The 12,596-nt window shown below is 39.7% G+C and overlaps 1 protein-coding gene across 1 annotated transcript in view; it reads left to right on the forward strand.

The window, feature by feature from the left end:
• Positions 1-6,928, forward strand: part of LOC112109629 (parafibromin) — a 179,762-nt gene extending 172,834 nt beyond the window's left edge. The window contains exons 16-17 of the mRNA XM_026655363.1: positions 1,888-2,029; positions 5,908-6,928. Of these exons, the coding sequence (XP_026511148.1) occupies positions 1,888-2,029; positions 5,908-5,944 (179 nt within the window). The 3' untranslated portion in view covers positions 5,945-6,928. The remainder of the gene's footprint in view (positions 1-1,887; positions 2,030-5,907) is intronic.
• Positions 6,929-12,596: the final 5,668 nt, after the last annotated feature.

The raw sequence follows: 12,596 nt of genomic DNA on the forward strand, positions 1-12,596 counted from the left end.
GTGCATTAGCCGAATACCAACTCAGAGGTAAGTGTCAGCCACTGAATCATTAAAAACACTTCCTGCAGCACCTTAGGATTACCTTGAAGTTCTATCATAATACTGATTGGGACTGACCTAAAATAATTTGAGATCTGATGATATCACAACGTAAGATACCATTTATACAAATGAATATGTAAACAGTGAATATTATCTTGCTGCAGAGCTCAATGTATGTTTAGCATTATGAAGGTAGACTTGTCCTTGGTTGGGAAGCAGCCTCATCAGTTTTAACTCATTTCTTTTGCAGATGTAGAGTGTGTATCAGAGTTGAGACTCATGAATGCATTATTGAAAATCACTATAGCAGCATGCTCAGTTCACGAGGAGCCAAGAGCCACCCACAGGAATACTGATATTGAGCAGGGTAGCACTATTCAGATCAGTGGCTACCCACAACCACAGCAGTGTGAGAGCAGTACTCTTCTTTGACAGGATGGGGCAGCAGCAATAGTCCAGAATAAAAGCTCTGGTGGTCACTACTTATGCATCAATGTTACAAAGTGTTGTAATGGGTCCTAGAGTCTCAGCTCTGATAAACGCTGCATTATGTCTTCAGTAGACACCAGTAATAAGAAGTGAAGCAAGCCTGGAGAGAAGGCAACAGCCTGGAGTGGGAGGCGGAATCCTACTATATATATGTGTGGTATTTGAAGTTAAAATCTCAACCTCAAATGTACACACTAAGACAGAGCAGTTGTAATAAGGGGAGTAAAAGGAGGAGGATTCTGCTTCTGGGAGGGAAATAATGTTTTCTGAGCCCAACATTGTGAACACAGAACATAACAAGAATCCTACTACTGGATCTGATATAATTGTGATCTGCATTCTTGTTGTAAGTAATTCTAGTAGGCTATTGAATAAAGCAATGCTGTGTTTTCCTTTCCTTAAATTATTTTATTGACCTCTATAGTGTTCAGAAAATTAATGCTTTTGCACTGAGTCAAAATAATAACTTTCATGTAGGCTAATAGATTTGCTGTTTAGAAGATTGTTTATGCACAAAAAGTTAAATTTATGCAAACTAAATGTCCCTCTAGTAGTTCACTTTCAAGCAACTCAGGTTAAATTTACTGATTTTCATCTCAGAAATGGCTAAACAGAATGTCAGGCCCCCCCTCCCCACCCCACGCCCCCCCAAAAATTGCGTTTGACTTGCTTTCAGCTCAACGAGCTATTTTTCCAAGAATCTCTGTGCATTAAAAATAGGGACTGCCACTTCACCCATAATCATAGCATTGCTAGTATGATATATGCCAGGGGTGGCCAACCTGTGGCTCCGGAGCCACATGCGGCTCTTCAGAAGTTAATATGTGGCTCCTTGTATAGGCACCAACTCCAGGGCTGGAGCTACAGGTTCCAACTTTCCAATGTGCCAGGGGATGCTCACTGCTCAACCCCTGGCTCTCCCACAGGGCCTGCCCCCACTCCACTCCTTCCCACCCCCTTCCCTGAGCCTGCCATGCCCTTGCTCCTTCCCCTCCCCCCCAGAGCCTCCTGCATGCCATGAAACAGCTGATCAGGAGGTGCGGGGAGGGAGGGGGAGGCACTGATCAGCAGGGCTGCCAGTGGGCTGGAGGAGCTGGGAGCGGGGGAGCTGATGGGGGGCTGCTGACATATTACTGTGGCTCTTTGGCAATGTACATTGGTAAATTCTGGCTCCTTCTCAGGCTCAGGTTGGCCACCCCTGATGTATAGTAAGAGAGTTGGGTCATGGGTCCCCTATGTAGACATGACTGTGTGCCCTTAATTACATTTTCTAGTGTGCATTCTTAACTGAAGAACTTTTTGTTTTGTCCAATGAGAATGATTATAATCTAATTATTGCTCCCTTGTGTCCTGTAGTTAAAGCTTTCCATCTCAAGTATGATGAAGTACGTCTAGATCCAAATGTACAGAAATGGGATGTGACAGTATTAGAATTAAGCTATCACAAACGGCACTTGGACAGACCAGTATTCCTACGTTTCTGGGAAACTTTGGACAGGTAAATACGCTGAAAACTTTTACTATGAGTTTTTTGTGGGGAGGGAGAATAAGGTGTCAAGGAAAATTGTATATCTTAGAAAGATCCAAGCAATAGCTTGGAGACAAAATACTGCTTGCTATTCATGATTATGACACTGCAAAGCCACCTTAAATTTCCAAAAAAGTACAGATAGACCTAGGGGGAATAACTAGTCTTCTTGGAATGAAAAGTGTCAGTTTAATTCAAAAGAGTGTGATGGTAAAACTGCTGCTAAACCATCTACTAATACTAAGTCCATACCTACAGTTTTTTCATAATGTAGAGAAGGAGCTTGAGGAACAAGTGTTATGAACAATTTCCCATGTAGCAGTTCAATAAACATTAAGAAAACAGATGAGCCTATTGTATCAATTTGTAAATTTAGTTTGATTTTGATACTGTGTTTGTTTAACAGCAAAATATTTAAACAAGGCTGGGATTTTCAAAACTGCCTAAAGCACCTAAATCCCATTGAAGTTAGAATTCCTTCAGGCTTCTCTGAAAATCCCAGTGAAATCACTCATTTCCAAACTTCATTATTTTTTTATCTCCCCATCAACATCTTCCACAAATAACTGCACAAATGTTTCTAAAGGCTTCCCAGAAATGACTGATCAAAATGAACTTTAGATTCCTTTTCTTATAGTCTTATAATTTCAGATGTAATTTAATGTCTTCAGTAAGGCATTTGACACAATCTCACATGACATTCTCATAAGCAAATTACAGAAATGTCGTCCAGATGAAATTACTATAAGGTGGGCACAAAACTATTTGAAAGACTGTACTCAGAGTAGTACTTCTTCGAGTGATTGTTCATGTGCATTCCACAATAGGTGTGTGTGCTCGCCACGTGCACCGGTGCCGGAAGTTTTTCCCCTAGCAGTACCCGTAGGGGAGCGTCCCTAGCGACTCCTGGAGTGGCGGCACCATGGCACAGTATAAGGGGCGCTGCGTGCTCCCCCTACCCTCAGTTCCTTCTTGCCGCCAGTGAAGGTGCTTCGGAACTGCTTGTGCTCCAGCTCTCTGCTGTAGTTTTCCCTATTTGGACTGTCGTTTAGCTGGCAAAATGGTAAAGGTTCTCCTGGTGGGCTGCCGATCACGGCGTCTCACCAGTGGCTGCCCCACTCCAGCTTATACTGGATTACCTCCTTCATCTCAGAGCCCAAGGCCTAGCGTCCTCGTCCGTCAAAGTGCATCTGGCAGCCATATCGGCCTTCCGCCCGCCAGTCCTGGGCCACACAGTATTTTCTCACGTCATGACTGGTCGATTCCTTAAGGGCTTGGATCCCCTCTTTCCTTATGTTAGGCCCCCGGTCCCACAGTGGGACCTGAACTTGGTTCTGGCCAGGCTGACAGGGCCTCCATTTGAGCCACTTGCCACATGCTCCTGGTCCTACCTTTCATGGAAAGTAGCCTTTCTTGTGGCAATCACGTCTGCTAGCCCTGACCTCCGAACCCCTGTACACGGTATTTCATAAAGATAAGGTCCAGCTCTTCCCACACCCTTCATTCCTCCCCAAGGTGGTCTCCTGCTATCATGTAAGCCAGGACATTTTCCTTCCGGTGCTCTGTTCCAAGCCCCATACGTCTAGTGAGGAGCGCCATCTCCACATGCTAGATGTGAGATGGGCCCTGGCATTTTACCTAGAACAAACAAAACCGTTCAAGAAGTCTTCACAGCTGTTCATCGACATGGCCGAATGCATGAAGGATCGGCCGATCTCCACTCAGCAGCTCTCCAGCTGGATCACTTCATGTATCCGCACTTGTTACAACCTGGCGGGAATTCCCCCCCCACCGATTGTGAGAGTGCACTCGACAAGGGTGCAAGCCTCGTCGGCCGCCTTTCTAGCTCACATCCCTGTTCAGGACATTTGTAGGACTGCTACATGGTCATTGGTCCACACGTTCACCTTGCATTATGCGATCGTCTCCCAGACCAGGGAGGACGCTGGGTTCAGCAGGGCAGTGCTCCATCTGTGAACTCCCACCCACCTCCAACAGGTATAGCTTGGAATCATCTATTGTGGAATGCACATGGAAGAAGAAAAGACAGTTCTTCGAGTGATTGCTCATGTATATTCCATGTGCGCTCCCCCCACCCTCAGTTCCTTCTTGCCGCCAGTGAAGGTGCTTCGGAACAGCTCTGCTCCAGCTTTGCTGCAGCTCGTCCCCAAAACTGCTTGTTCGTTCAGTGTATGATACCAACAGTTATAGCTTGGAATCACCTACTGTAGAATACACATAAGCAATCACTCGAAGAAGAAAAGACAGTTTCCTTTTCCGTAACTGGTGTTCTTCGAGATGTGTTGCTCATGCCCATTCCACATCCCACCCTCCTTCCCCACTATCGGAGTTGTCTGACAAGAAGGAACTGAGGGTGGGAGGAGCGCGCAGTGCCCCTTATAACGCGCCATGGTGGCGCCACTCCAGGAGTCACTGGGGCGCTCCCCTACAGGAACTGCTAGGGGGAAAACTTCTGGCACCGGTGCACGTGGCGAGCACGCACACCTATTGTGGAATGGATATGAGCAACACATCTCAAAGAACACCAGTTACGGAAAAGGTAACTATCTTTTATCAATGGTGTGCTGTCAAACTGGTGGGATGTATCTCGTGGGGTCCCACGGGGGTCTGTCCTGGGTCTAGTACTATTCAGTATTGTCATTAATGACTTAATGATGGAGAGGAGTATGCCTATATAATTTGTGGATGACATCAAGGAGGGAGGGATTGCTAGCACTTCAGAGAACAGGATTAGAATTCAGAACTACCTTGGCAAATTGGAGAATTGGTCTTTGAAATCAACAAGATGAAATTCAGTAAAGACGAGTGCAAAGTACTGTTCTTAGGAAGAAAAAAATCAAATGCACAATTACAAAATGGGGAATGACTGGCTAGGCAGTAATATTGATTAAAATAATTTGGGGGTTAGTGGATCACAAATGGAATATAAATCAATGTGATGCAGTTGCAAAAAAGACTCATCATTCTGGGGTGCGTTAATGGGGATGTTATAAATAAGACATGGAAGTGCCACTCTGCTTGGCATTAGTGAGGCCTCAGATGGAGCACTGCATCCAGTTTTGGGCACCACGCTGTACGAAAGATGTAGAGACACTGGAGAGAGTCCAGAGGAGAGCAACAAAAATGATGAAAGTCTTGGAAAATCTGACTTATGAGGAAATATTAAACAAACAAAAACTGGGCATATTTAGTCTTCAGGAAAAAAAAAGAAAGAAAAAGACGGGGTATGGGTGGGGACTTGACAAGTTTTCAAATACGTTAAGGGCTGTTATAAAGAGGACAGTGATTAATTGTTCTGGATGTCCACTGAAGGTAGGACAAGAAGTAATTGGCTTAATCTGCAGCAAGGGAGATTTAGGTTAGATATTAGGAAAAACTCGAACTACAAGGATAATAAAGCTCTGGAATAGGCTCCCAAGGGAAGCTGTGTAATCTGTCATTGGAGGTTAAGAACAGTTTAGACAAACACCTGTCAGCAGGATGGTCTAGGTTTACTTGATCCTGCCTCAGAAGGGGGGACTGGACTAGATGACCTCTCAAGGTCCCTTCCAGCCCTCCATTTCTGTGGTCTATAAACCAAGCCAGAGTTCCCTGAGAGGAAACATTTGACTGTCCTCCCTTCAGACATATGGAACACAGCATTGTACACAACTTTCATGACTCATGAAGAATCTTTTTTTGGATCTTTTAACATTTGTTAATGTTCTAAGAATTAGGTTTTAAAATAATTTTACTTTTCTCCCTACTGTGCAGCATTGTTCCTTGAATGAACACTTTCTATAACTACCAGAAAATGCTGTTAATGCTGTTTTTTGTTAACATTGCAGGTACATGGTAAAGCACAAATCCCATTTGAGATTCTGAATCCTCTGGCTGCCATTCATTTCGTGGAGTGTGATTGAGAAATATGAAAGATGCTCCAGTCTGGAGACTAAGGCTCTCACTGTATGCATTTGTCACGAACTTTACAAATGAAGAAAGGGTCACAGTTTAATCTTTTATAAGATCTTGTTTGGATGCTTCGTGCTATGGCAGGTTGATACCTGCTGTTATTACAAGCAAAAGTGTTTTGCTTAAAACTATTTTTTTAATAATGTTAGCCTTCTAGCCTGCAAATCAAATTGTATATTTTGATAGCAGCAGTTTCTTCCCCATTTTGTTAAGTTAGCAAAATTTTTAAACAGTATGTTTTTGTTCCTCATTAGAAAATAGGTCCATCTTCACTGAAGGTTACAGTGTGGTGTGTGTGTGTGTATATATATATATAGATAGATAGATAGATGTTATGAGGCTTTCAAAATGACTTTGCTTCTGAGTTTAGCTCTGGTTTCCTTTGCTTTATTGTTTCACTTACTGAAAATATTTTGTTGTGAATGGTATTATGTTTTAGTCTATAGGACTTGCAAAACTAAGCAAAGTGACAATTGTTTTGGATAAATCAAAATGTCAACCTGTATATGTACTGTATATTCTGTTTTGTTGAAAAAGGGATGATGAAAAATCAAGAACCACTTCTTTGGGCTTATAATATTCCAGTTTAACAAATCTTTAAACTTTATTACAAATACATTCAAATAGTGTTAACACAGAATGTCCATCCTCCACACAGATCCTTTAATTTAAAATTTAAAGTGTGTATTTGTACACTACCACCTGTCAAATACTTTATATATGAGAGTCCAAACATTGTATAGACTAAACAATGAATAGAACGAGGGAGAGTTTGCTTTTTTTAAGTCACCACACAGAATTAATACTTTTAATGCCAGTACATTAGATAACCTCTAATGTTTTTCCCTTATGACAAAAGTAGCCCAAACCTTGTCTCCAGGAGTTGCCATTTTCTGAACTGAGCAGCTAATGCAGCCTTCCAGCAGTACTGCACTTGTACTCAAAATAAACCTACTCCAGTTACCAAAGAACACATTTGCTTGATCTAGATTATGAGCATCACTAAGGCAAGAAAACACTGGTATTTGTATGAGTTTATGGTAACTACTTACTTTATGACATAATTTAATATAGTATACCAGTTGATATAATAGAATGATTAAATACTATAACATACATATGGACTTTTCTGGGGTAGAAAAAAATGTGCTTATATTTCTGCTCTTAAATTCCGAACCATGTTTCTTATGCTTTGCATTTGAGGTTTGACAAAAGTAAAATATTCTACATATTCATTTTCTTTTGCTTTTATTTCACATTTTATCTTCATTTTTTAATATAACTGGAAGCATAGCTCCTACAGAAGTTTTAGAACCATACTGGCATACCAGGGCTCTGAGGTCCCAATGGCTTTGGTGATACTTAACATTTTCATCTCAACTGTACTAAAACTACAATTTTTAAATTTAAAAGTAGGAAAAATAAAAATCTCCCAATTCAATTTTTTTCATAGCAATTAAAATCCACATCATTAGCACTAAGAGTGGAGTTTTGAATGGATATCACAAAATCACTGAGAAGAGCAAACAATTAAAGACTGTAAAATAATTAAATAAAATCCTTTTTAGAAAGTTCCTTTAACTGGTTTAAGAGGTTTGGTCAGATCCAGGTCACTGACTCTCCCACTAATTCTGTTTCACAGAATTAACCAGAATTTTCCTTTCTTTGTATCTCTTAACCTTGGATAAAACTAGGGAACAATTGTCATTAGCACAGCACTTTTACTGTGAAGAAATGATCAATACAATTTGGGGTTTCATACTGCTGAAGTTCTGGGGCATCTAATATTTCTGTTTCTGCTGCTCAGAAATGGGACATTTTGTAGAGTTAGTACTATGTATGCAGGCAACGTACTTAGTTTTTAAAAGACTACTATAATGGGCAGCTGCAACTTTTCCCACAAGGTTTTGGTATGTACATGTACTGCTCACATGCATTATAATTTACAGATTATACTGTGTTTTTTTAAAATATGCAAAGTCCAATTGACATTCTCTTCTCCATCCTCTGTTTGTTGTGTTGTGTGTTAAAAGCACATGGTGCTACAGCTCATCAGTCAGTCTCAGACCCTGCAATGCTCAAGCTCAATGTGGCACACTGGAGGACAGCCTGATTCTGATTTCACTTACAGTGGTGTACATCCATTGGAGTCAGTGGAGTGATGCAGGTGTGAAACTGGCAGGAGAGCAGAATGTGTGAAATCTGTTGGTTGAACTGTACCATTTTTTGTGGATTCAAAGCCAGACTTTTAATCTTTTGGAATTTTCTATTTGCAATATAATATGTGATTACGATCTAAAACATATTTATGAAGGAGATGGCACTTTTAGGTCTCTTCATTCATGAAGGTAGTGAGGTATTTATCTAAGTCATTGTGCAATTAGTTCCCATTGACTTCAGTGGGAGTTGGATAAGGTCCTCACAGAATAGCTTTCCTGCGGTCTTTCTATATATACATTTATACACACATTATGAAACCACTTGGACTTAAAGTTTACCCATACAGCATCATTTTACAACAGATCAGGTGTTTGAGATCACTTTATGCTTAATTTATCTACAAATTAATGAAGTGTAAGGAAAACTGGTACCAGGAACTGGAGAAGCTGTACTATCTGCCATTTGTTTAAGTGAGCTGCATTCCTATTGGTGAGCAGTTTTAAGAGCTTGCAGTGCTGAGACGTGTACAGATTGTGTAAACTATATTGAAAATTAAAATGTATAAGTGAGAATGTGAGCTATTTTACTGACTGTCGTTTTACATAAAAGTTAAATGACACAAGCAGTATAGGGTTCAAATATCAAATTGACTGTTTCCTCTCTATTCTAGTACTGTTTTAATAATCAAAACTGCTTTGAAATATCTAAACAATAACACCTCTACTATCATTGTTTAAAAAGTACTAAAGCAAGATGGAAACTGGCTTACAGTGTGATATTCGGGGTTCCATACTGCCAGGGTTTAAAAAAAATTACAGCAATATTATAGCTGCCAATAGGGATCTTTTGAAATACCGATTTATATTAAAAATATTACTGCTTATAATTTATACAAAGCAAGAACTGTCTGTACACTACTTGAGCTTTCTGAACGCTGCACTGAACAAAGTGGCAGAAGCAGATCTCTTAAGTAAATGCAGAGGTAATTTCTTTTTAAATAGACTTGTATACCTGAAGAAATAACGGAGCAGCACCTTCAACTGAATAGGCTTAACTACTATATAGTTATTGGCAGGGAATTTTTTTCTATCAAGATAATTCTACAAGGATATGCTAAAAGCCAGTGCTTGAGCTACATGATTTATAGAACTATTCTACAATACTGTAAACTTCTTATTTTTGAATACAGATAAGGAGTAATATGTGGGAAGTGTACTATGTATTAAGTTCATAAAGGAGCTGAACCTATGATCAAGGATAATGTGATATTTGATGTCAGATAAATGTTTATCTGAACAGCACATTTGTTTTTGGCTTTCATTCTGTGTTCAGTCACTGTATAAAATATTACTGTTCTCTTCAATGACTTTCAAAAATAAGTTTTATTGTTCTAACTTTTCATTCTCATACCCAATCAAATATGCACTTAGTTGCTAATACTTGCTAACACTGTACAAAAATAAGCTGGTCAAAATTAATGGATTAGATGGTGGGTTTAAAATTTAATGTTGTGAGGCTGTGCTCATTTTAATTCAAAAGCCATAACTAATGCCAAGTTCTTTATTAAACCAATGTGTTCATGAAAAATTAAAAATCCCTGCCTGAAGAAATTGTTGGCCTAACAGGTTAAAATTCACCTGGAATGCTAAAAGAAATCATCTGTGGAAAAATGTGCCATATAGATTGGATTCTGTGAATATCAAATTGTAGCTCTCTAAATTGTTATGTAGCACCAGTTTTTTAAGGCGCTATGGTCCTGTTAGTTTCATTTGTCTGGACGAATACATGCTTCATTAGAAATTGTAAGTACACATTTATCTTTTTGGTTTGCTGTGCAGTCTTTTTCTTTACCCAAAGACCTTTAACATTGTATGTAAATCCTGAGGTAATGAGTGGAAGGAAATCATTTAAAATGCGAAGAGGTTGGAGTGAAGTTCCTTCCTTTTGGCAGTATAAGCATGGTGTGCTGAGTCCAACAATCCTCTGCTTGGTGCCAGTGAGTATAGAGAATACTGCAATGTAACTTGTATGGGAGGGCTGCTGTTGACTTCCATTTTTCTCTCTGCTGGTGAGAAATATAATTGCTGTAAACTCAGAGAAAATGGTTATTTATTGAAGTAGAACACATTTTGGTAAGAAGCAAATGTTGACAGGCAGTGTTTCTAAGTTGACTTCACTGCATTCATTTTTCTTTAAACAGAAGTGGTTTTAAGATTTGTAAATGAGTGCAGATCCAAAGAATATTCTCAAATGTTTGAAATTTAAATCCATAAGCTAGTTTACATGTAAAGCTGGAAAAGTTCTGAGGTAATATATAAAGCTATATAAAAAAGTATTACTGTTCATGGATTTTATTTGCATCTGTAAATTCCCTTTCCATCTACTCTTCACTTATCCCAAAGTCAGAAAACCTGATTACCATGCTTGTGTACATTCCTGAAATTGTCAAATGTAAATCTTCCTGAAACTGTAATTGCCTGAAGTTCTGAGTGCAGATTTGTCTAAAATAACAAGCAACGAAGGAAGCAAAAAATGAAGCTTAACTTTAAATCTAGTTTGCCCAGCCTGCCTAATGAAAGTGCTTGAGTGGCCCTGTGTGAACTAGAGTTTTTCAGTTCCAGCTGCTGCCTTCTCAGATTGTATATGGGGGGTGGGTTGAAATCCAGGCCATGCAGAAATCAATGGCAAAACTCCCACTGATTTCACTCAGGCCTAGATTTACCCAGTGTCCTAAAGACTGAGAGTTTTAAAATGAGAGATTCTCTAGAATCTTCCAGGAATGAAGAGTAGCAAGTTGAGATGAAGGAGACGTTTTATAAAAGTGTAAGGGTTGAATCTTGGGCAATTGTATTAGATCTTAGAAAAAATTGATCACACTTAGTATAAAGGTTCCAAAAATGGTTTTAAAAGGGTTAGTAAATGATTGATTAGTTGTTAGTCCAACCGGTCAATACTTTTCTTTATTGCTATATTTTATGAACCACTATAGCTTATGATCTATAATAGCATTTACTGATGTACTTAGAATCATCTTTAACATACTATTGATGTTGGTAACATTCTTTATAACAGCTATTAATAATTTGTTAGCCATTTATAAATGGCACCTTAATATAAAGTGTGACCAAAAGGTTACTGTGGACTCTGGGCACTGGTAGTGTGACATCACTGGTGAGGGGACTTGAAGTGCTATTGTTGCTTACAAAGAAAACATCAGGCTGTATGTTTTAACTTGGCGGGGGGAGTTGGCTGTAATTGAAAATTGGATACCTCAAGTATTTATTAATCTCACAGGATTAGTGTGTATGTTCTCAAGTAGTTTGATAGCGCTAGCACACACCAGTGCATCTTCTCGTCTAAACATGTTTAAACATATGCTGTGATTGTTACAGGTTTAGCTGCATCTATGACCCATTTAGGGCACCCCTCAGCTCTCAGTCCTCATGTCTTCACCTCTCCTGGTGGGGGGAATCAGGTGATTTCTCACACTCTTAGATGGGGTCCTGGACTACAGCTGTCTGTACCAACTGTGCTCGCCTATCTGATCTAATTGAGTTTAGCATCTGCAGTTCTTCCCTTCAGGAGTCTGTGGCCATCAGTGAATATAGTGACACACCAGCCATCTTAAAACAAAAGCATTGTTTAATCTTAAGAGTAGCAGCAAAGCATAATTTAGGGTGTTTACATGTATGTTTATCTTACCTAGAGTTCTAGGCAGACCTCTCTCTTCCTAACCTTTGGGAGTCTGGGACTCAGTCTCTTCTCTTAACACATTCTCCCCCTGACTTTAAGGACCTCTTATTAAATCCAGTCAAAACGTTTGTTCTCAAATTCCCAGGCTTTAATATGCTCTCCCAAACCAGTTTGAACTCTGCAGATGGTGGAGCTAGAGCATCAAATTAAAAGGCCCTTGCATTATGCCTCAAGTGTTTTGTAATAACCCCCCAAATGTGTGTGTGTGTGTGTGTGTGTGTGTGTGTGTGTGTGTGTGTGTATGTCTTATGTCAAGTTATTGTCTTGCCTTCCTGGTTGTTTTCCCAACAGTTGATTTAATCCAAGATACTCATACACTAATTATCCCACTAACCAGGTCAAGATACAGTATACATAAATTATTACAGGCAGCTCTAAATCAATGTTGCCCTCCACAAATAATAAGCACCAGGCAGATCATTAATATCCTGATTCAATCGATAGACAAATGAGCAAAGGTTTTGCCTGAGAACCTGCTTTTTAGTGCAGGCTTTAATGGATTTCATCTGAATAGAATTTGTAATTTCCTTTCAGTGCAAGACTAGTCCACTAATATTTTACTGGTTTTCAGTCAGGGAACAGTGTGCTGCAGTTGCTTTGAGCTTCCGTTCTTGGAAGGCATTCTATTCCTGAGATGTACTATTGTGCCCTG

Source organism: Terrapene carolina, unplaced genomic scaffold (assembly GCF_002925995.2).
Source record: "Terrapene carolina triunguis isolate 2854851 unplaced genomic scaffold, T_m_triunguis-2.0 Scaffold210, whole genome shotgun sequence".
Lineage (NCBI taxonomy): Eukaryota > Metazoa > Chordata > Testudines > Emydidae > Terrapene > Terrapene triunguis.